The sequence below is a fragment of the Chiloscyllium plagiosum genome, unplaced genomic scaffold (genome assembly GCF_037043375.1).
Source record: "Chiloscyllium plagiosum isolate Xiang-an unplaced genomic scaffold, Cpla_swu_hap1 HiC_scaffold_43, whole genome shotgun sequence".
NCBI lineage: Eukaryota > Metazoa > Chordata > Chondrichthyes > Orectolobiformes > Hemiscylliidae > Chiloscyllium > Chiloscyllium plagiosum.
The window spans coordinates 20,985,271-21,009,752 of record NW_028270181.1 but is presented as its reverse complement, the minus strand read 5'-3'; the positions used below and the strand labels follow the sequence as shown (position 1 = coordinate 21,009,752).

The 24,482-nt window shown below is 41.5% G+C and overlaps 1 protein-coding gene across 3 annotated transcripts in view; it reads left to right on the top strand.

Moving 5' to 3' along the window:
• The window catches only part of wdfy4 (WDFY family member 4), a 321,548-nt gene that overhangs the window by 274,943 nt on the left and 22,123 nt on the right, over positions 1 to 24,482 (top strand). For all 3 annotated transcript variants that reach the window (XM_087982407.1, XM_043678830.2, XM_087982406.1), the window contains 5 exons: positions 11,171 to 11,383; positions 15,298 to 15,430; positions 17,081 to 17,238; positions 19,120 to 19,278; positions 23,150 to 23,329. In XM_087982407.1, the coding sequence (XP_087838533.1) occupies positions 11,171 to 11,383; positions 15,298 to 15,430; positions 17,081 to 17,238; positions 19,120 to 19,278; positions 23,150 to 23,329 (843 nt within the window). The remainder of the gene's footprint in view (positions 1 to 11,170; positions 11,384 to 15,297; positions 15,431 to 17,080; positions 17,239 to 19,119; positions 19,279 to 23,149; positions 23,330 to 24,482) is intronic.

Genomic DNA, 24,482 nt, shown 5'->3' with positions numbered 1-24,482 from the left:
TTGAGTCCGTGCTGGATTTCTGAAAAAACCATCAGCTGAGTCCCATACCCTTGCTCCATCCCATAATCCTGCCAATTTTCACCCATGAAGTATTTACATTTTCTTTTTAAAGCTACTATCGAATCTGCCTTCACCTGCGATTTTTTGCCCGTTAAGTTTTTATATCCATATTTTTGTTTTTGAAGCTACCATTGAACCTGCCTTTAAAAACAAAAAGAACTCTGGATGTTGTAAATCAGAAACAAGAACAGGAGTTGCTGGAAAAGCTCAACAGATCTGACACCATCTGTGAAGAGAAATCAGAGTTAACATTTCAGGTCACCGGTGACCCTTAGAACAGTTCTGAGGAAGGGTCACCGGACCCGAAACGTTAATTCTGATTTCTCCCCGCTGTCAGACCCGCTAAGCTTTTCCAGCAACTTCTGTTTTCATTTGTGATCGACTCTGCCTTTACATGTGAGTTTCTCCCTGTGAAATATTTATCTATTGTTTGTTTTTAAAGCCAATATTTTACCCTCCTTTCAGGCAACGCGTTCCAGATTACAATAACCCGTTTTATAAATTCAACACATACATCTTGTCTGGTTGTTTTTCCCATTGGCCTTCCAACTACTGATCATCTTCCTTTCAGCAGAAATTTTGACGTGCATTTTTTAGAGATGTTTTTCAAAAACCTATTAATTATATCAATGATGATGTGCCATTTTCATCAGACATGCAATATGCCTTGTATTCGCTGCTCTCTGCATTATAATGGACCAGCAGGTGAACATTTGCTCTAAACGTAAGTGGAACATTTCCCAGGATTTCATTAACCGAAAGGAAGCGTGCTGGAAATGGGGTGTTATCCTCAGTACAGCAAACAAAGGGTCTCCCGACTTGACTAGGAGTGATGCGAGGAAACAAAAGCTAAACAAAAGGCAGAATAAGGCTTTTACAGCAATTTCTGATTTTTGTTTCTAATCCAAACCTGAGAGTTTGTCCCTGTGAAATATTTATCTATTGTTTGTTTTTAAAGCCAATATTTTACCCCTCCCCCCCCTTTCAGGCAACACATTCCAGATTATAACAGCCCGTTTTGTAAATTCGGAACATGCCTCTCATTTGGTTGTTTTTCCCATTGGCCTTCCGACTACTGATCATCTTCCTTTCAGTAGAAATGGTTTTGAATTTTGACGTGCATTTTTTAAGGAATGTTTTTCCAAAACAATTATTGCAAAAGCAATGTTAGGGGAGGACAATGACATGGCAGGGTGGTTCAGTGGTTAGCACTGCTGCCTCACAGCGCCAGGGACCTGGGTTCGATTCCAGCCTCGGGTGACTGTCTGTGTGGAGTTTGCATGCTCTCCCCATGTCTGTGTGGGTTTCCTCCGGGCGCTCCTGTTTCCTTCCACAAAGATGTGTGGATTAGGTGGATTGGCCATGCTAAATTGCCCACAGTGTCCAGGCTGAGTGGATTAGCCGTGGGAGATGCAGGGTTACAGGGATAGGGTAGTGGTCTATGTGGTATGGTCTTTGGAGGGTCGGTGTGGACTCGATGGGCAGAATGGCCTGCTTCCACACTGTAGGGATTCTAATGATAAGGTTACTGGATGATTTAGGCTAGTGCTCAATTATTGATGTGGAAGGAATGGATTTCAGTTTATCATCTACTGTCACCAATACTGATAAAGTAAAGAACTGTGGATGCTGAAAATCTGAAACAAAAACAGAAATTGCTGGAGAAACTCAGTGGTCTGACAACATCTGTTGGAAGAAAGCACAGTTAATGTGTCGGGTCCAGTAGGGATATGTCAGTTTACAAAGCAAAGATCTGGTGGCATGATAGAGCAACAGCTTCGGTACCCAGTGTGGGAGAGGTAAGGACAGAGTGTACAAAAAGCTGCAGATTGGTCAAAGGGGAAGCAAATTATAAAAAGGCAAAAGGCACAACATTTGGAGCAAAACAAAGAAATGAACAGCAAAGATAGAGGTGAATGGATATGATCTAATAGCCATTATTAAGGCGTGGTTACAAGGAGGTCAAAGCTGGAATCTAAATATTCAAGCGTACGTGACATTTTGGAAGGATTGGCAGGAAGGAAGGGTGATGGGGTAACTTTTTAGCATAAGACAGAAAAAGTAACTCAGCAAAAACTGATTAGATCAGAAGATGTAGAATCCATAAGGAATCTAGGTAAGAAATAACAAGAGGAAGAAGACACTTATGGGAATGATGTATAGGCCCTTGTCCATAGCTGTACTGTCAACAGAGAATAAAACAAGAGGCAAATGAGGATGTATACAAAAGGCAGTACATTAGTCATAAGTGACTTTAATCTTCATGTAGATTGAGAAAAGCAAATTGGCAAAGAAGATCACAATCAGTGTGGAAACAGGTCCAACAAGTCCACACCGACCCTCCAAATAGTAACCCACCCAGGCCCATTCTCCTACGTTTACCCCTGATGAAAACACCTAACTTACACGTCCGTGAACACTATGGGGCAATTTAGCATGGCCAATTCACCTGGCCTGCACGTCTTTGGACTGTGAGGAGGAAACCGGAGCACCTGGAGGAAACTCATGCAGACACAGGGAGAGTGTGCAAACTCCACACAGAAGTCGTCCGAGGCTGGAATCGAACTTGGGTCTCTGGTACCGTGAGGCAGCAGTGCTAATCACTGAGCCACTGTGGTGGATGGGAGCATTCATAGAATGTATTTGGCAGTTTCCTCAATTGTCATGTTGTGGCTTGAGTTGGGGATCAGGCCATTTTTGATCTGGTAATGCGTAATGATTTAATAAATGATCTCCATGTAAAAAATTTCCTTGAAAACAGTGACATTACAAAGTAGAATTTAGAATTACAATATAGGTGTTGAGAGTGACAAACTTGGAAACAACTATGCTAAACTTAAATAAGGGTGCAGGCAGTGCCTGGGTTGTGACTGGATTCTGTTTGTGAGTCAATTTGTACGCAAGTCAAAACACAAAGGAAGACAGCATAAAGCAGCTGTTGGTAAGGATAGATGTTCTTATGTCAGATATTTAAAATTACGCCCTGCATGGAATTGTGTTTGTAAGTATGAGCATTCATAAATCAGAGACGTCCTGTAAATACATATGGCAGAGGTAGCTGGAGTGGACTGGGTAGAGGGGCTTAGCTGAAAAGATATTTAAGAGACAAGGGGAGGTTTTTAAGGAAACAGTTGATGACTCACAGCAGAACTATTTCCTAAGGAACACAATGGACTCTATGATGGGGATAAACCCGTCATGGTTAACCAAGGAAGCTAGTGATAGTATCAATTTGGAAAAACAAATACCGAAAGATTAGTGGTAAGCCAAAGGATTGGGAAAGCTCTAAAAACCAGCAAAGCTGACCAAAACAAGCAGGGAGAAGACAAACTTTGACAAAGATGGTAAACAAAACCTTGAAATATATAAAAAAGAAGGAAATAGATCAAAGTGAACATAGACACCTTACAAAACAAGCCTGGGAAAATATTAATGGGGAGCCAGGAAATGGCAGATGAGTTGAATAAATATTTGACATTAGTCTTTATTATAGAAGAAACTAATAGACTGCCAAAAGGAATAAATAATCAAGAATCTGAAGGGGGGGTGGTAAAATCCATTGAATAACTTGCATTGCTTCTAAAGGCTAATAAGTCCCCTGGACCTGATGGGTTGCATCCTAGGATATTAAAGACAACTACAGGTCAGTTAGCTCAATGGCTGTTATTGGGGGAGAAGTTGCAGCCTATTCTAAAGGATGTAATAGCAGAGCATTTACAAATATACACAATAGTCAAGCAGAGTCAGTACGGCTTCATGAAGAGAACTTTATGCCTGACAATTTGACAAACTTTCTTTGATGAGGTTACAGTTAGGATAGTTTAATGGAAACCAGTTTGAATTTTCAAACGACATTCAATAAGGTACCACACACTCAGCTACTTAATAAGGTAAGAGCCCATGATTTTGGGTGCAGTATGTGAGCATGGATAGAGGGCTGGCTAAGTGATGCGATTAAGGAGTATTTCTAGGATAGCAACCTGTCACTAGTGGAGTGCCACAGTGACCAGTGTTGGGGAGACCATTATTTCCAATATATAGGCAGGACTTGAATGAGGAAAGTGAATGTTCTGTAGCCAAGTTTGTGGATGACATAAAAATATGGGAAGGCAACTGCTGAAATGACGCAAAGAGTTAGCAAAGGGATATAGACAGATTAAATGAGTGGGCAAAAGCTGGTAGATGGGAGGTAACATCGGAAAATATGCAGTTGTGCTCTTTGGCAGGAGGAATGGAAGAGCTTGATATTATTTAAATGGAGAGAGACTGCAGAAAGCCGAAGCACAGAGGAATTTGGGATTCCTCATGCATGAATCACAAAAATCTAGGAAGTCCAGCAGGTAATAGAGAAGGCAAATGGAATGTTGGGCTTTATTGAAAAGGGATTGGGTATAAAAATAGGGAACTATACAAGGTGCAAGTTAGATCTCATCTGGAGTACCATGAACAGTTTTGGTTTTTGTAAGAAAACATGTATTGATATTGGAGGTGGTCCAGATAAGTTCATTAGTTTGTTTCTGGATATGAAGGGAGATCCTCATGAGGAGAGTTGAGTAGGTTGGGTCTGTACTCATTGGAGTTTGAAAATACAAGAGTCCCTTTTTGAAATACTTAAGAATTTTGCGGACTTGACAGGATGGGTGTGGAGAGATTTGTGTCCCTATGTGGAAGAGTCTGGGATCAGAGGGCAAATGTCAGAGTAAGGGGTCACCCATTTGAGACAGAAGGAAGAGGAATCTTTTCTCTCAGAGGGTAATGAGTCTGTGGAATTCTTTACCAGTGGTGGCTGCCGAGACTGCATTTAGAAGAATATTTAAGGCTACGAGATTCTGATTTTTAATCAGTAAAGGAATCAAGGGTTATGGGGAAAGTGTATTTGAGGATTATCCAATCAGCCATGATCTTATTGAATGGCAGAGCAGACTAAATGGGCCAAATAGCATACTTCTACTTTGACATGTTATAGCCTTCTAGTAATCCATTGGTCTATGCTGTGAGTGGTTTTTGTTCAAATCCCACCATGACAATTGGTTGAATTCAGTTGTTAAATTTAATTAAGAATGTTTTTTATTCATACGCAGGATGCAGGCTTCTCTGGCTAGGCCAGCATTTATTGTCCATCCCTAATTGCCCAGAGGGCAGTTAACAGTCAACCACATTGCTGTGGGTCTGGAGTCACATGTAGTTTGTTTCCCTAAAGGACATTAGTGAACCAGATGGCTTTTTCCCCAACAATTGTTTCATGATCATTATAAGACTCATAATTCCACGTTTCTGTTGAATTCAGTTCCACTATCTGCCATGGCAGGATTTAAACCCAGGTTTCTAAAAAAAATTTTTTAATTTTAATTAACTTTGGACATTAACTGGATCTCTGCACAAGCAGTTTAGTGATAATACCACTAGGCCATCGCTTCCCTTTAAAAAAATTAATCTTGGCAATGGTGCGGTGAAACATTGATTGCTGTAAAAGTTTATCTGGTTTGCTAATGGCTTGTAGGGAAGGAAATCTGCTGTCCTTACCTGGTCTGGCCCATGTGTGGCTCCAGACACAACAATGCCCTCTGAAATAGCCCGAACTGGCCACTCGTTACAAGGGCAAACAAAAATGGGCAATAAATGCTGTCCTTCTTGACAATAAGCAGACTTCATGAACAAATAAGCAAAATAAATATTAAACAGATATGAAGCATGTATCTCATCTCCCTGTGACTATGTGTTTAATTTCTATGGAAGGTGGAACTGCTAAAGCTACAGAGTTAAAGGGAGCTCAGTTGTCTACACTTTTGAAATTCATACAATACTTCAGTTGTTGTGCAGCACCATTCCTGCACGATATCCTTTCTCCTGGTGGCCTCATTATGGCTGTTAATTATACTTTTATGTTTGGCACTTGTTCAATTCAAAACATCCAGCTTATCTTGGCCAAAATTACAGCCTTATTGGGATGTTATTTTTACCCCTCTGATTTCTCTTTCTTGTTTTCATCTCTGAAAGGCAGCGTCTCACTCTGCAATCTGTTTCCATGGGTACTGGCAGCTCTCCAGTACTCCAATTACACAACCATTCTCTTTGTCTAGACAGTAGTAACAGCAGGACATTCAACTACTGGAGTGTCATAACGGAGCCCAACCTGGTTAGCATAAATTGTTTCCTACATGATGACAGTGAATGTACTTTTTTCTTAATAAAAGGCTTCATTGGTCTTGAATTCATGAAAGGTGTATGTGAAATGTAAATCTCATTTCAAATACAATTCCATCATTAGCAATGAAGCATTACTTTTCAACTGTTCAGCGTGGAGATGGTTCAAATGGCTCTGCTGCCTCCTTATATTGATGGTTACCCATATAAAAGAACTGCTGGAGTTGATCATATAACCTCACAAACCCACACTAGCATCTGACACAATCACAGATGATCCTAGACCATAACAGCAGAAGTAGGCCATTTAGCCCATCAAGCCAGGCCCATCCTTCTAATACAATCATAGATGGCCTTTGTCCAAAATTCCATCTTTGTGCTTATTCCTTATATCCCTTGAGAGCGGAAGAAATAAAAAATTATATACTTAAACTTTTTTTTACTCTTTCATGGGATGATGACATGACTGACGAGCATCCATTGCCCATCCCAAATTGCACAGAGGACAGTTAAGAGTCAACCACGTTGCTGTGGGTCTTGAGTCACATGCAGAGCAGACCAGGTCAGGATGGCAGTTTCTTTCCCTAAAGAATGCTAGTGAGCCAGATGGGTTTTGCTTGAAAATGGTTTCACGGTAATTATCAGACTCGTAATTCCAGATTGTGTTTCTTTTTATTGAACTCAAATTCCACCATCTGCCATGATGGGATTCAAACCCAGGCCCCGGGGGCATTCCTGGGTCTCTGGATTAACAGTCCAGCGCTAATACTACTAGGCCATCACCTCCCCCAAAAAATGGAGCATCCACAACCTTCTAGGATAGAGAATTCTGAAGGATTGCAATCATTTGAGAAGAGGTTTTTGCCTCATTTTACTCCTTAATCTGAGGCTCAGCCTTTGTGTTCTAGGTTCCACTGGCAGGGAGAAACTATTTCCCAGTATCTACCCTGTCGAGCTCCTTCAGGATCTTGTATGTTTCAAGGAGAATATAGATCCAATGTACTCCATATCTCATTAGAGGACAACCCACTCATCTCAGGAACCAATCTAGTGAATCTCCTCCATCGCTGTCAATGCAACTATATCCTTCCTCAGACATGAAGACCAAGCCATGTTAATTTCTTCAGGCGAGGTCTCAAAGTTCTGCAAAATTGCAGCAACCCTTCCTCATTCTTCCAATCCTCTTGCAATAAAGGCCAAAATATCATTTGCCTGTCCAATTGCATGCTGTACTGACATGCCAACTTTCTATGCTCTTTAAAATTTACAGACTTCAAGCCTTTTAAATACTAATCTGCCTTTTTACACTTGTCAAAAGAATACGATAATTGAAAGGTGTTTTTGAAATGCAAATCTCCCTTCAAATACAGATCGTTCTGCCATAGCATGCAAATTTGCTATAACACGATTGACAAATTGGGGACACTGTTTCTTTCGTAGGAACTTTTAAAACGTGTATTGGTTATAACGCGATTCCAGCCCCATTAGTTTAAATGGTGCTGCTATTACGCGATTTTCTTGTAACACGAGGTTACACGAGAGTGAAACTACCCCTATTATAGCAGAACCGAGTGTACAATACTATCAAGAGCTATAATCGTGATTTTTCAATGAACCAGATTGGAGGTGGTTCAAATCCCTCTGTTGCTTCTCTAATTTGGTAATACTCGCATAATACTCCATCTGCCTTGTTCTTAAATGTCCATTTAACCTGACTATACATATTGTGTTACATCTTTTGTGTCCCCAAGTTACATTGAAATCAACCCTCAGATAATCCAGCACAAATCTGTGCTGCAAATGTAAAGAGCTCATTGGCTCAACTGACCCATTGTGATACGTGTTAGATGGTGACTCCTTGAGTACTTTGGAACCGAAGCCTACCTTGGGTCAATCCCTGGAGACACTGAGGGGTGCAAAATTGTGGGCAGTCCAGGTTTTCTTAGGAAAACAACATGGGTGCTCCCTTTATAAAGGCAAATTACTCAAAATGTCATTGGGGATTACTGTAGACATAAAAGAAATATTGATTCAAATGGAAGAGAAAACCAGAGTAATAGCACTCCATGATGGATTTGCTAAATTTACAATCATTACTTGGACATACCAGAACATCTAGACTCAAGCCACAGGGAGAATGCTAGTGTTGTTTAATCTCAACCTGCAAACTGGAATTTCCTGTGTTTTTTTTAAATAGGCTACGCAGAGTTAGCCATTCGCCTTTCAGTCAATATTAACCATACAAAATGAACGTTATGGAAGCTATTTGATCCCTCTGCTGTTGCCCAAAGAGACTTTGATCTTCTGTTTGTTGTGTAGCGTAGGAACAACACGCACATGTTTGTTTGCAGCTGAAATTACTGTTACAATAGGTTCCTTGTTAAAGGGACTTAATATCTGGTGTGTCAAAATTCCACCACCAAAATTCCATGCTTTTCCAAGTAACGTTCCAGCCTTGTAGGAGATCCGTGCTTCTCCAATTCTGAGCTAAGTAGGTTCTTGATTTTGATGGTTCCACCTTCTTTTCGGAGAATTAAGCTTCACTTTCCTTCTTAAACCCCTCTACCTTGTTTTAGAAACTTCTTAAAACTTACCTTTTGTGACCATTTTTTCCCCCACTATCCTCTTGTCTGTTTAGTTAAATTAGAGGTATCATGCAATATGTTAGTGGGAAGTTATGTTTCATGGCTACAATTTTGGATGGATGCAAAAAAAAAGGAAGTGTGATAGCCCTTCCATCCCTCCTTTTAGGTTTATTAAGGACTCTTAACTGCACCAGATATTAACAATACTTGCTTTTTTCTATTCATTTTGTGGGCGTCGCTGGCTGGGCCAACATTTATTGCCCCAACCTATTTGCCTTTGAGAAGGTGGTGGTAAACTGCCTTCTTGCAAACCATTTTTATATTAGATTATTTACAGTGTGGAAACAGGCCCTTCAGCCCAACAAGTCCACACTAACCCTCCGAAGAGCGACCCTCCGAAGAGCAACCCACCAAGACCCATTCCCCTACATTTACCCCTTCACCTAACACTATGGTCAATTTAGAATGGCCAATTCACCTAACCTGCACATCTTTGGACTGTGGGAGGAAACCGGAGCACCCGGAGGAAACCCATGTAGACACGGGGAGAACGTGCAAACTCCACACAGACAGTTGCTCGAGGTGGGAATTGAACCCGGGTCTCTGGCGATGTGAGGCTCAGAAGGCAATTGAGAGTCAACCACGTTACTGTGGATCTGGAGTCACATGTAGGCCAGACCAGGTGAAGATGATAGATTGACTTGCCTGAATGAAATGGATTTTGCCTGAAAATCCACAATAATTTCATGGTCACCAGTACATTCTTATTTTTATTGGATTCAAATTCTACCATCTACTGTGGTGGGATTTGAACCTGGGTCCCAGAACATTATCTGGGTCTCTGGATTAATAGTCCAGCGACAATACCAGTAGGGCATCACCTTCCCATTGCCTTCTTGAATGCAGTGGTCAGCTGTTGGCCCTCGGACAACCGTAATGAAACTATTGATCAGACATGAGCTTTACCTTCAGGCTCAGTAATATTCTCCTATAAGGTCTGTTCCTGGGACATCATATTTAAAAAGGAAGAAAAGAACATGCACTTATTTGAAGCTTTCATTTCTGGTAAATTACATTACAATCAAAGTCATGAAGAAACATGGCAGACAATTTGGGTTGACTAACAGGTCATTTGTTTCAAAGATGCCAGTTGAGATATAAACATTGGCTAGAACACCAGGAGAACAATCGTCCTTTTCCTCATAAAGAATATTATTAAACTGGAGAAAGCTCAAAAGAGAATTACCAGGATATTGCCAGGAATGTCATGCTACAAAGAGAGGCAGGGTAGGCTGGGATTCTTTTCACTGGAGCGTAGGAGGTTGAGGGGTGATCTTGCAGAGGTTTACAAAAACATGAGGGGTATGGCTAAGGTGAACGGCAGGTGTCTTTTCCATAGGGTGGGGAATTTCAAGACTAAGGGGCATATTTTTAGAATGAGAGGAGAAAGATTTTAAAAAGACACGAGGGCCAGTTATTTTACACGGAGAGTGGTTTGTCTGTGGAATGAATATCCAGAGGAAGTGATGAATGTGAAAGATATTTGAATAAGTACATGAAAAGCAAAGAACGTTCCCGTTTCGACTGGTCCGTTGGTAACTTTCACTTGAGAGTGTAACTTTTAAAAAAGTTTTGTGACTTAAATATAAAAGAACTGAAACCAACATGATCATTCTAAAAGATGAGAGACTTAACAATCAATCCAGCTCTTTTTTCAACATATAATTTCAGTTACATCACACTGTAAAGTTTTGCTATAAATTCAGTGTCTTACAATCTTATTCTCCACAACCACCTGAATAAGGAGCAGCTTTCTGAAAGCTAGTGCTTCCAAATAAACCTGTTGGACTATAACCTGATGTTGTGTGATTTTAACTATGAACAACAAATATTTGTAAGGATATGGGCCAAGCGCAGGCAGAGTTTAGTTTGAGATTATGGTTAACATGGACTAGATGGACTGAAGGGTCTCTTTCCATGCTGTATGACTCTATGACTTTCCTTTCATCTGAATAGGCAGACTGGGCATAAGTCTAAAATCTCATTATTATTTTAATTTGCAAATGAAACACTCCATCAATCAAACTACCAAATAACCAGCTAAGTACTTGGGAAAGAGCTGAATTAATGCCGACTTCACCCAAAACCATATAAAGCACTGCTTATGTAATATTACAAACACCTAATTTTGGAATATGTATGAGTCCCTAAGGATAACAAAACAGAACCTTTAGGAACAGCTTTTCAGAAATGAGCAAACAAACAGAAGGCAGTTTGAAATTACGTCACTGTTATTAATAAAGTGAAAATGAAGGCTCAATTAAAATAGAGTGACTATTAAAGACTAAATAGATACTTTTGTGTCTCTTTTCTCCTTGTAGGCTCTGGAAAGTGATTATGTCTCTGCTCATCTCCATCACTGGATAGACTTGATATTTGGTTACAAGCAGCAAGGTTCAGCAGCAGTTGAAGCTATTAATGTTTTCCATCCTTATTTCTATGAAGACCAGATTGATCTCCGTAGCATCAAAGACCCTTTGAAAAAGACTACCGTCATGGGTTTTGTCAGTAACTTTGGGCAGATCCCTAAACAGGTACAGGTTTAAAAAGTCTTTTGATTTCTAAATTTTAACTGACCTTTTGTTCACTTAAAAAAAAAAGAGAAACTAAATGATATGCAACAGATATTCATTCCAACTGGCCATTATGTAAAAACATTGCATTCACAGGCACATCATTGTCTGGGATAATATTAAACATTACAGCTGAGGAGCATGCTCTTAGTAACATGTCATACTTCAAGTGATTCCAGGGTGAGGTGGAGTATAAGAGCTTTGTACCCTCAGGTCACATGGTATGACATAGTGTTGATATCCTGAGTATTTCTGATAGAGGGAGATTTATTTTGAGACATAGCTCACCCATAAATGTGGAAAAAAAGAATTTGCCAGAAAACAAAGAGACGTTGACCAGGAATCATCTTGCGGTTTCTCATGCTTCATTGCTGGGATGTTATCGGATTGTATCAGAAATCCTATTTTCGCATATCAGGTGGGAGTGTTTTGCCACAATTCTGTCAAAGTTACAATGGTGAAGCAGCAACAGCTCTGAAGAAATTCTTAATCATTCTGCTAATCAGGAGTGTGTTAGTTAAGTGCTGGAAGACACAAACATCTTGGGAATTGTTTTGTTATAGCCTTTATGTCAGACAACTTCTTTCTGATGGGATCGAGATTTATCCAGGAGAATGTCCAAGAATGACGTTAAACACAGTTAGCCATAGAGTGGGATAGAAGGAAATAAATGTAATTTGAAGTAAGGCTGTAAAATTGTGTAATAATGGGTTGACTACCCAATATCAAGGAGCCTAGCAAAACCGGAATGAATGGGAATCGGAGGCAAACACTCCGCTGATGGAGTCATACCTGGCACAGAAGAAGATGGTCGTGGTTGTTGGAGGTCAGTCATCTCAGCTCCAGGACAACTCTGCAGGAGTTCCTCAGGGTAGTGTCCAAGGCCCAACCATCTTCAGCTGCTTCATCAATGACCTTCCCTCCATCATAAGGTCAGAAGTGGGGATGTTCGCCAAAGATTGCACAGTATTCAGAACCATTTGTGACTCCTCAGTTACTGAAGCAGTCCAAGTTCAAATACAACAAAATCTGGACAATATCCAGGCTTGGGCTGATGATTAGCATGTAATATTCACGCCACACAAATGCCAGTCTATGACCATCACCAGAAAGAGACAATCCAACAACTGCCCCTTGACATTCAACAGTGATACTATCACAAATCCTCCAATATCAACATCCTGGGGATCACCATTGACTGGAGTCTCAACTAGATTCACCAGAGAAATACAGTGGCTATGAAAGCAGGTCACAGGCCCAGAATACTGTGGTGAGTAATTCACCTCCTGACTCCCCAAAACTTGTCCACCATCTACAAGGCACAAGTCAGGAGTGTGATGGAATACTCCCCCCTTGCCTGGATGGGTGGAACTCCAGCAACACTCAAGAAGCAGCCCTCTTGATTGGCACCACATCGGCAATTTTCCATTCCCTACACCACCAACACTCATTAGCAGCAGTGTGTACTATATACAAGATGCACATCAGACACGCACCAAAGATCCTCAGATAGCACTTTCCAAATCCATGACCACTTCCATCTAGAAGGAAAAGCAGTAGTTATATGGGAACACCTTCACCTACAAGTTCCCCTCCAAGCCACTCACCAGCCTGACTTGGAAATATACCGCTGTTCTTCACTGTTGCTGTGTCAAAATCCTGGAATTCTCTCCCTAAAGGCATTGTGGGTCAACCTACAACAGATGGGCTACAGCAGTGCAAGAAGGCAACTCATCACCACCTTCACAAGGGAAACTAGAGATGGGCAATAAAATGCTGGCCCAGCCAACAAAAATGAATTTTCAAAAATCAATAGAATGACACATTGAGGGAATTGTATCATAACTGGTCAATCTGATATCACTGCTTGCTATCTCTTTCCAACCAAATCCGCGCCCTCTTCTCACTCAGTATAAATTGTTGTTCCCTTGGAGATTTGGTATTCTTGTGATTCTGTCCTGATGAGGCCAAGATTTGACAGCGAGTCTTCCTTTTTTTCAGCAATACTAAATTTTAAATTGTATCCAAAATTCCCAACTGGCTATCAAAAAGCTATTCCACACTGAAACGGTGAGGTTTGACAGGAGGTGGATAACTCTGACTTAATCATCAACACTGTGGGTTGTCAATAATCTTTCAATTGGAGCCTCACATTTCCATGGATCCTGTGAACTCCCCACCACCTTCTCAAGGGAACATAGGGATGGGCAACAAGTGATTTTAGTTTTAAAAAAGCTGCAACTAAGGTTTGGGGCTTTGGGGATGCGAGAGTTGTGATGCACTGAAGGAGAGCAGACCCCAGAGCTTCCATTACCACTGTGCTGCCCATTGCTATTTTTGAGGTGACCAGGTTAAACAACTACCCACCACTTGTGGTGCTGAGGGAATTAAGGAGTTTATTACGGCTTTTCACCCACGCTGACTAGAATGTTCCTGCCAATAAATGGGTCTCTCACAATGGGTATGTATCCTTCAACACCCACTGAATGACAGCTACAGCCTTCATTATATCAAGTTATTCTGTCTGGTCTGCAGAAGGAATATCCATATGTTCTGTCTCTGTCTCGGTCTCGTTCTCTGTCTCTGTCTCTGTCTCTCTCTCTCACTCTCGCTGTAACTCTCACTCTCTGTCTCTCTCTCTCTCTCTGTCTCTCTCTCTCTCTATCTCTAACTCTCTCTCTCTCATCCCTGATTAAGGGCTTTTGCCCAAAACGTCGATTTTTCTGCTCCTCAGATGCTGCCTGACCTGCTGTGCTTTTCCAGCACCACTCTAATCTTGACTCTAATCTCGACTCTAATCTCCAGCATCTGCAGTCCTCACTTTTGCCTGTCTCTCTCTTTGTCTCTCTCTGTCTGTCATCCGTTTTTCTCTCTCTCTCGCTCCCCCAAACCCTTGAAAAGATTTAAAGTTGTCTCCTAGCTGCTTATTGGGTCAGAATCCAGTGGCAGATCCTGCAAAGCCAAAATTGCAGTTTTCTACACCACCCCACAACCCAACACCCACCTCATCTTCCCCTCTTGCCCGATCCAATATGGGGTGGCCAATACATAGCAAATGGGTAGGCAGGGAAGAGTTGAGGCAATGATTATGTCAGGAATGATCTTATCAAATGGTGGGACAGGCTTGAGGGGCCAAATGGCATACTCCTGTTCCTCATTCAGATGATGTCATTTACATCACAGCTCTTGGGTTATTGCAATGAGAAGCCAATGCCGTACCAGGACAGGAAGTACAGTGGAGGAGTTTCATAATCCAGAGGAGCTAAGGGCCTTTATTTAGGACAAGAGTAACGGGAGCATTTAACCAGATTGTGTCCATCCAGAGATTTGGACATGTATATTCGAGGAGAAAGTGAGGACTGTAGATGCTGGAGATAAGAGTCGAGAGTGTGGTGCTGGGAAAGCACAGCAGGTCAGGCAGCATCCGAGGAGCAGGAGAATCGACATTTTGGGCATAAGCCCTTCAATGTACAGTGGAGGTTTTGGCTAATTGCTTATCAGTCATTGCCAGAGTATGATGTGGAGATGCCGAGATTGGACTAGGGTGTACAACATTAAAAATCACACAACAACAGGTTATAGTCCAACGGGTTTATTTGGATGTACTAGCTTTCGGAGCGCTGCTCCTTCATTGGGTAGCTATCTGATGAAGGAGCAGCACTCCAAAAGCTTGTACTTCCAAATATACCTGTTGGACTATAGCCTGGTGTTGTGGGATTTTTAACACTGTCAAAGTAGTCAGTGGGAGTGACAGGGAGTTATTTCTGAGACTTAATCTCCATTCCACATGGCATCAGTTAAGTAGAAAGGCCAGCAGTGTGAATGTAGCTCATGCTTTGTAAGATAAGGAGATTCATGGCGGTTTTCTTTTCCAGCTGTTCACTAAAGCCCATCCTGCGCGGAATGCCCAAGGAAAGCACTCTTCGGGAAAGGAGTCTGCTGCCTCTTCTCCTGCTGCCCTGCCCTTCTTCTACCACTCGCAGAATCTCAAACCCTCTAGTGTAAAAGGTATTTAAAATACAGACCTGTGAGTCCTGTTATGTCTGTCTTTGCCAATGTTGGACATTGTCAGAAGCAAAAATCAATCAGGGCACAGTTGATTGCAAATAATGGCTCCATTCAACCTCAACCCCTCAAAGGAGTGATTTTAACTGATTTCATGTTAACTTTTAGACAAATAAACCTGATTCAATAAGTATTTCCCACACATAGTGAATTGGTAGGCCACCCTTCATAGATTGCTTGAGTGATATTATCTTGCTCTGTGTCTCTAATTGGGAAGACCTTTACTTGCCCATTCAGACCAAGGGTAATGGGGGTCTTCAATATGTCCTTGTGTTGGCTGCTAGTTGGGAAGGAAGAAATTGATCAGGAACTCTATTGGTTTATGCTGCGATGCCTTAGCACCAGACATGTTGCACTCATTGTCCAGGCTACTGAATGCAGAATGACCACCTGGAGTACTATCACATTAAAGCACACCCAACCTGGATCAGTGCTGTCAGGAACTTATGGTAGGGAAAGGGGAAAACCGAAGAGTGTGGGGAGTATGTCACCCATCGAGCAAGAGAGGGTTGTTTAGAGACAAGGAAAACATGGAATCGTTATTAGATGTAAAAGAGAGGATTTCTATCTTTATTCTACTTCAATGATGTCATTACCTTTCTTGTGGTCTGGTCCCCTCAAGAAGGACCCAATGATTGCCAAGAAGGCAGGTGAGAATCTGACCAATGGGCACAGTGATTTGAGCCAAGTGTGAGGGAGAAAGTTGTTCCCTTGATATCTGTTCCCAGCTGCCGTCCTCCCAGTTCGGATTGGGGGGGAATCTAGTGCACTGGGCACAGTGTTCTGGGCACAGTGTTCTGGCTCTCCTCAATAATCTGCTGTGATCACTGTAAAACAGAAAAACTTGCATTTATGTAGCATTTTTCATGACCACTACATGTTTCAAAGTACTTTACAGTCAGAGAAGTGCATTAGCTGTTGTATTGTAGGATTATATATTTATTTTATCAAATTGCATTTGAGTATGGCACTGTAATGTGGCAACTGTAAACTTTTCACAGTACTCGTTTGAGTACAGATGACAATAAACCTAATTCAATTCAATTAAAGCTAATTCAATTGCACAGTAGCCCAGTGGTTAGCATTATTGCCTTACAGCGCCAGGGACTCTGGTTCGATTCCAGCCTTGGGCAACTGTCTGTGTGGAGTCTAGCAAATTCTCCCAGTGTCTGCACGGGAATCCTCCAGGTTTCCTCCCACAGTCCAAACATATGCAAGTCAGGTGAATTAGCCATGGGAAAATTGCCCAGAGTGTTTAGGGATGTTTAGGTTCGGTGCATTAGTCAGGGGAAACGTAGAGTAATAGGGTAGGGGAATGGGTCTGGGTGGGTTACTCTTCGGAGCATTGGTTTGGAGTTGATGGGCCAAATGGCCTGTTTCCACACTGTAGGGATTCTATGAACTGAGTAATGGATGTTACTGAGGATTCACTATAGAGAAGAAACTGAATAGAATTGGTTAGGAGACGCAGGATTGTAATATGCATCATTGTGAATTAATGTATGTACGTTCAATCCACTTCCATCCTTCACCATGTGGAATACAACACCTTGTTCATCTCCCATAAGTTTTTCCTCAACCCATTTCACACAGAGCTACTGAAAGGAGCTGTTGGACACATTGTACACACTGAGAAGGGTGTTCTTGCTGTGGAGAGGAATAAATTACTGATTCCACCAGATTGGATCAGAATGTTTTGCTGGGGATATGATGACTTCAGCTGTTCTCTGGGGAACTATGGTGCTGAGAAGGTATGTGATATTGTAACTAGCTCAAAGTCAGGATTGTTCAACTGTTCTTCTCTATCTCTCAAGCGGTTATATTACTCACTAAGATAATTAAGAATCAACTACTAAAACCGATTATTCAGATTTTATCTCATTGCTAGTTTTCAGATTTTGTTGCCATATGCAAATTTGCTGCCATATTTCTTATATTAGACCAACAACTATTCTTCAAACAGTGCTTTAATGACTATTAAATGCTTTTGGATGTCCCAAGATGCATAAGACCATAAGAAATGGAAACAGGAGTAGGCTGTTCATCCCCTCAAGCCTGCTCAGCCTGTCACTAAGATAAAGGCTGATCTGACATTCCTCCCGTCCACTTTCCTGCCCTTTCCCGGTAACCATTGATTCCCTGACTGGTCAGGAATCCTTCTATCTCAGCATAAAATCCACACAAGAATACTGCCCCCACAGCTCTCTGTGACAAGAGTTCCAAAGACTCTCAACCCTCTGAGAGAAGAAATTCCTCCACATCTCAGTCTTAAATAGGCGTCCCTTTATTCAGACAGTGCCCTCTGGTCCTAGACTCTCCCAGGAGAAACATCTCTCAGCATTTCTCCTGTCAAGCCCCTTAGAAATCCTAAGATTATGAACAACCATGTATAAACGTAAGCGTTTATTCAAGGAATACTGAATCAGATTTGCAGGTTAATTGCAGATAGTTAACTAGCGTTTATGCAAACATTCAGTAGATATAAATTAACACTATAGTGTCTTTTCTCAAGATAAAAGTGCAGATTGATGCCTAGTAATGTTGGAATGGTTTTGCTGCATGGGCTTTCAGTAATGTACTGTAAATCATGCATAAAGAACAAACCTGAATCACCTTCATTACCAAATGCAACAGCCAATTAATGCACAACAATGTCCCACAAATAACAGCCAGAACATCACGTTTGGCAGTGCTAGTTAAGATAACAAAGATTGCCAGGTTTTGAGGGTTTGAGCGATGAGGGAGGTTGAATAGGATGGGGATATTGGAGACTGAAAGGTGACCTTAGAGAGGTTTATAATATTATGAGGCATGTGGATAGGGTGAATAGCCAAGATCTCTTCCCCAGCATAGGGGAGTCCAAAACTAGAGAGCATAGTTTTAAGGTGAGAGGGGGAAGATTTTCCTTATTACTTTGTGGGATGTGGGTGTTTGTTGCTCATCCCTATTCGTCCAGAGGGTAGTTACGAATCAACCACGTTGCTGTGGGTCTGGGGGTCACACATAGGCTCGACCAGGTAAGGATGGCAGCTTTTAAAAAAAAATTAAGGAGCAACCTTTTCACGCAGAGGGTGGTGCGTGTGTGGAATGAGCTGCGAGAGGACGTGGTGGGAGGCTGGTACAATTACAACATTTAAAAGGCATCTGGATGGGTATATGAACAGGAAGGGTTTGGAGGGATATGGGCCAAGTGCTGGCAAATGGGACTAGATTAATTTAGGATATCTGGTCGGCATCGATGAAGGGTCTGTTTCTATGCTGGACATCTCTGTGACTATCTATAAGCATTGGCCTTAACACCAGGGAGAGGTCCCCTTGCTCTCCTTTAAATAGTTTTATGGGCCGAATTTCATTAATTTGAGTAGATGGCCTTGGTTTACGGTGTCAGCCAGAGGATGGCATTGCAGAGTCTGCATTTCCCCTACAGGGTGGCACAGTGTGATTGGCAGGAGGATTCACTGAATTGTGAAACTGAGCGAGAAAGGGGATTGCATTCCGTGTCGGGAGGAAACTGCATCCGGTTAATGGCACCGCTTCAGTCATTTGTCCAACACAAAGTGATACAATGTCATTGAGGAGCAACTGAATTGTGTTACATGTTAATAAAAATGGCTACCTTATTTCCGCTGCAGAGTCTAACTGTATTTGAATGCCTGTCGGACTGGGGGCAATGCCTGTGTGCTGTGTCTCCAAACGCAACAACTGTTGTCACTGGAGGGACAAGCAGTGTTGTCTGTGTGTGGGAAATCTCAGCCAACAAAGACAAAGCCAAAAGCATGACGTTTAAGGAGGTACGTGGCTGTTGTTTTCTATCAGTCTGCATCTGTTGTGTTTTTTTAGGCTGCATCCTCCCAGTGCTTTGGTGTCACCTGAGACCAACTTGCTTCCTTGTTTGGATGCAGTTTACTGACTGAAGTATCACTGGTATGTGTTGGCTATTATTTAGGATTTAGTGGTTCACACAGAACAGTCATTTGCAGCCTAGGCCGGTGTAGGTTCCAGGCCAGCTACTGATTGCAGACTGGCTAGAACTGCCTTACAATGCACCAATGCTTTCTGTGTCATAAGCTCTGGAGGATGTGGTCTCTGAATAAAGAGCAGCTAGTTGGTAAAAATGGTAATTTGAATAAATTAACCACTGTCTGAACACTGCAAAAGCAGTGACTATCAGCAAACGCAGGAACCACCCTCGCAATACCCCTTCAGAGGTATTTTCACCCAAAACCCCAGCTTATACTTAGTCTTTGAGTCGTCTTGATTTCAATTTTTGCTTTCATAGGGTTACAATCAACTCGGAGAAAGTGAGGACGACAGATGCTGGAGATCAGGGTTGAAGAGTGTGGTGCTGGAAAAGCACAGCAGGTCAGGCAGCATCCGAGGAGCAGGAGAATCAAAGTTTCAGGCAAAAGCTCTTCATCAGAAATGAGGGGGTGGCATCCCTTTGTTCCTGATGAACAGCTTATGCTCAAAACGTCATCTCTCCTGCTCCTTGGATGCTGCCTGACCCGCTGTGCTTTTCCAGCACCACACTTTTCGACTAATTGAAGCAGAACCAGGAACTGGTTGTCAACTCCTCCTGTCTTTCACCGCCCTTTACGTAATCTGCCTTTTTGTTCCGTTACACAAATCAGACAGTCAGGCCATATTTCTCCCTGCTGCCTTATTGGTTGACCTTTGTTTCCTGCTTGGCCATGCTGTGACATACCAACGAGCAGAAACTGTGCTGCACCATTATAAATACTCGAGCCACATCAGCAGTTAGAGGCTAGGAATCCTGCAGTGAAGAACTCAGCTGCTGTCCCTGTCAAAGCTTTGTCCGCCACCTCCAAGAGACAGTGGCCTTGTCTAGATGGTGCAGCCTGACAACATTGAAAAGATTGACACCGTCCACCACCTTCAACATCTAATTCCTTTGCTGACACACAGTGGGAGCAATGTGTACCATTTACACAGCACACTGCGGTGATTCAACAAGCCTGCTTAAATAGCAACTTCCAAACTAAAAGGACATGGGCAGCAGATACATGGGTATATCACCACCCTTACACATTCCCCTCTAAGTCACAAGCTGTTCCTTCACTGTTAATAGATCAAGACCCTGCTATTCCCTTCCTGACAGGATTGTTGATGTCTGAAAACAAAAAAGCGGATCAGGCAGCAACCATGGAGAGAGAGAGAGAGAGAGAGAGAGAGAGACACCAAGATAACATTTCGAGTATAGATAATGCTACATTGGAGCTGAGTCATCCAGACTCGTAATATTAGCTTGCTCTCTCTCCATGGATGCTACCCGACCCGTTGTGATTACCAGCATTATTTGTTTTCAATACAGATTCCTTCCAGCATCTGCAGTAATTTGCTCCAACCAGGATTGTGGATGTCCCTGAACCCCAAGGACTGCAGCAGTTTTAAGACAGGTCACTAACACCCCCTCCAGTGTAATTAGGGCTGGGCAATAAATACAGGCCTTGAATTCTGCCCAAGGTCAGTCTGAGCCTGGGAGAACTGTGCCTCTGAAATTGATGCCATGCAGAATACTGTCTGAAAGAGCTGTGAGGTCTACTACTCCAAATAAAATACTGACTGAAATTTATCTTTAATTTACGTTTTAATCACTTCTCTCTCTACGTCTTTTTTCCTATCCTGCTCCCTCCATTTCTCTCTCTCTCTCTCTCTCTCTAGCTCATACCACACACATCAAACTTGAGTAGGCTTTACTATCCCATAATATAGGTGATATAAACCAAGTGTACTCAACCTGTTACTGAAAATTAAACGATCAGTGAGGCAATCTCACAAAACTCATTCAGCTTTATGGTTTGTGATCAATGAAGACAACAACAACTAGTATTCCTTGAGTCCAGTTGTAATTCCTGTCTGTAACCCATATACCACCATGGTTTCCTGTATTACTTTCCACACAAATAGCCCCAGTTATCCTTAATTAACAAATAAAGGTCTGGAAGCCACAAGCCTGGGTCTCTTACACTTTCTCTGATGCCAATGTAATTATAATCCTATTAGAAAAATGTAGGGCTTTTTCAGGAATTCAGTAATGAGTGGAAAAGTGAAAAAAAAACTAACATCAGGAAATTAACTTTTTAATAAAACTAATTGTTGTAGTTCAGTTCTTTTTGAAATCAAACATATGTTCAACATTGCTGTGTCGCTTTCATTTGGTAGGTATAGTTTAGCTGTGTAATCTCTGATATGTTCTTAATTGATTTGCAACAGAAGGATTAAGTAGATTTATATTTGTATTAATCTTCATTGTGAATAAGAGAAGATCTTCTTGAAGTGTATTAAGTATTAATGGCATAAACAACAGAATCCCAGTTTAACATTTGCTTGAATTTAGAAACGTTCTTTGATGCAGCTAGACTTAGTTTAGCAACAAGTAAATGCAAAACAAATCATTTAGTAAGAGTGATGTGTTTTGGTGACAATGGACATGTTTGCAATGTGGTTGACTAGTGTAAATAGGACATTGGAATACAGTAAGTGTCAGCTTAGCTTAGTGTAGTATGTTCTGTACGCCAAAAGACTGGTCCCGCTCCCAATGAAGGAATCACTAAAAAAAGATTTCACTTCTTGTAACTTTTGCTTTCATGCAAATCAGAGCCAACGTAAGCATGAATTAAAGGTAAATTTCAGTCAATACGTGTACGTTTTAATTGGAGTAGTAGCTACAACAAAGATAGACCTCACTGATTATTGCAGCAGTATTCTGTATGGCATCAATTTGAGATAGAGTTTTTCCATGCTCAGACTGACCTTGGGCAGAACTCTAGTATCTTATCTTTAAAGACTGAGCCTATTTCTCACTGCAGCAGTGTCTGCATAAACAGTTTTATGTCCATCCAATTTTGAACACAATGGAGTTCCCAGCTTTTATATTGATGTAGAGACACTGATGTTAGTCTGGACTGGATTAAGTTCGAAGTCACATGATACCAGGTTATCATCCAATAGGTTTAATTTGAAATGAGACTTTTTTTCGGAGCGCTGCTCCTTCGTCAGGTGAACCTGCTGAAGGAGCAGCCCTCTGAAAGTTTGTGATTCCAAATAAAGCTGTTGAACTATAACCTGGTGTCATGTGATTTCCAGCTTTTACCACTTATGGGAGCATGTATCCAGCAGAAATGCCCTGGCTTTGCATGATTATAACAATCCTGAGCATCCTATCACTTCGGAAGAGAAAGAAAGTGTGATAGAAATTCAATGCATGGTTCCTGACCATTTGCGAGTCTAGCTCTCTGACCCACCTGCCCAACTGTTAATTATTTCAATTTTTTTCCTTTCATCTTTCCAACTATTCACTTTCCTCTTTGCGTGCCTTCTTTTTGAATAGGAACTTCCTTCCAGTCGGTACTGCTTCCAGATCAAGGGTAGCCAGGACACAGTGGAGTTGCATTTATTGTCCAATGATTATAACTGATCCTTTACAAGTGATAGCAACTCTCAAAATTCCTTTTCAACGTTTCTAAAAATGAATTTTTTTGTACACAACATATTTATAAATTTGGTATGCTCTCTCTCTCTCTAATACTCTCTTTTCTGACACCACCATGGTGTGGTTTCCTACTCTTGCATTCATTTCCTGCCCTGTTGGAAAGTATCAAAGATTGAAATCACTCAATAGTTATTTATTTTTTGCCCCAGGTACTTCGCGGACATATAGAAGCAGTCACTTGTCTTGCGGTGTCTTTAACTTACAATGTGATTGTGAGTGGATCTCGTGATAGGACATGCATCATCTGGGACTTTAACACACTGACGTATATCAATCAGCTTCAGCAACATGAAGCAACAGTTTCTGCTGTCTCCATTAACGACTTAACTGTAAGTTCCATCTTTCCATCTCTTGTCTGTTTGCTCAAAATATGTAAGAACATTTAAGCGACTGCTGGACATGCACATGGATAGCACTGAGCTGAGGGTTACGAAGGTTAAGTTATTATATTTTACATTAGGATTAAACCTTAGCACAATATTGTGGGCCAAAGGGCCCGTTCCGTGCTATACTTTTCTATGTTCTATGTTCTATTAACAGAATGTGCTGGAGAAACTCAGCGAGTCTGGCAAGAGTTTTGGAGAGACACAGAGTTAGCATTTTGACTCTGTTGTGAGTTTTGTTCAGACCTGACAGTGGCTTGGAAAGTCATGTTGCTGACAGAGGAGGTAGAGGATTGAGTGGAACAGGATGCACAGAGTAAAAGACAAGGAATTGGTAATGGTGGTGAAGGAGAGCAGGAGATTTGAAATGAGTGCACATGAAGGTGTGAAAAAGAGGAAATGAGCCACAGACACTCTGCAGAGAACAAAGCCAACAAGATATGGCTGAGAGAGGTGAGAAAAATGCTCTGAAGTTGTGGAATTCAATACTGAGTCTAAAGGCAATAAAGTTACTATGTGAAAAATGAGGTGTTGTTCCTTCAGCTTGCATTGTGCATCATTGGAATACTGTAGGAGGTGCCGGATGAAAAGGTTAGCATGGGAGCAGGATGGTTTATTGAAATGGCAAACAACTAGAAGATGCGAGGGGAAGTGTTCCGCAAAGCAGTCACCCAGTTTGTGTCCTGTCTCGCCAATGTAAAGGTGAACTTTCAGATATCCATTTTACTTGTTTGCTTAAAGGATGAATTTGCTAGAAGTAGTTCTCAGCAGAGGTCACAAGGTGAGAGTACACCGAATGAGGGAGAATCTGATGCTTCGTTATCAACTAAATTAGTGTGAGCAATGTTTGTGTAAGGATGTAATATTTTAAGCCTTAAATATTAATTTGCAAACAATCAAAGCACCTTTTTCACTAAATGAAACAAGAAACAAGTTTTTGTCCAGTCCTCAATTGAAAATAGCAATGGATTGGTATGAGAATCTGGAACTAAATTTCAGTGCCTGGGATTTCTGGAGATCCTAGCTTCCATCTTGGTGTCTGCTTGATGACTGCTTTAATCTCTTGTAACTTGGAAAGAATTGGATAAATTTGCCGAGT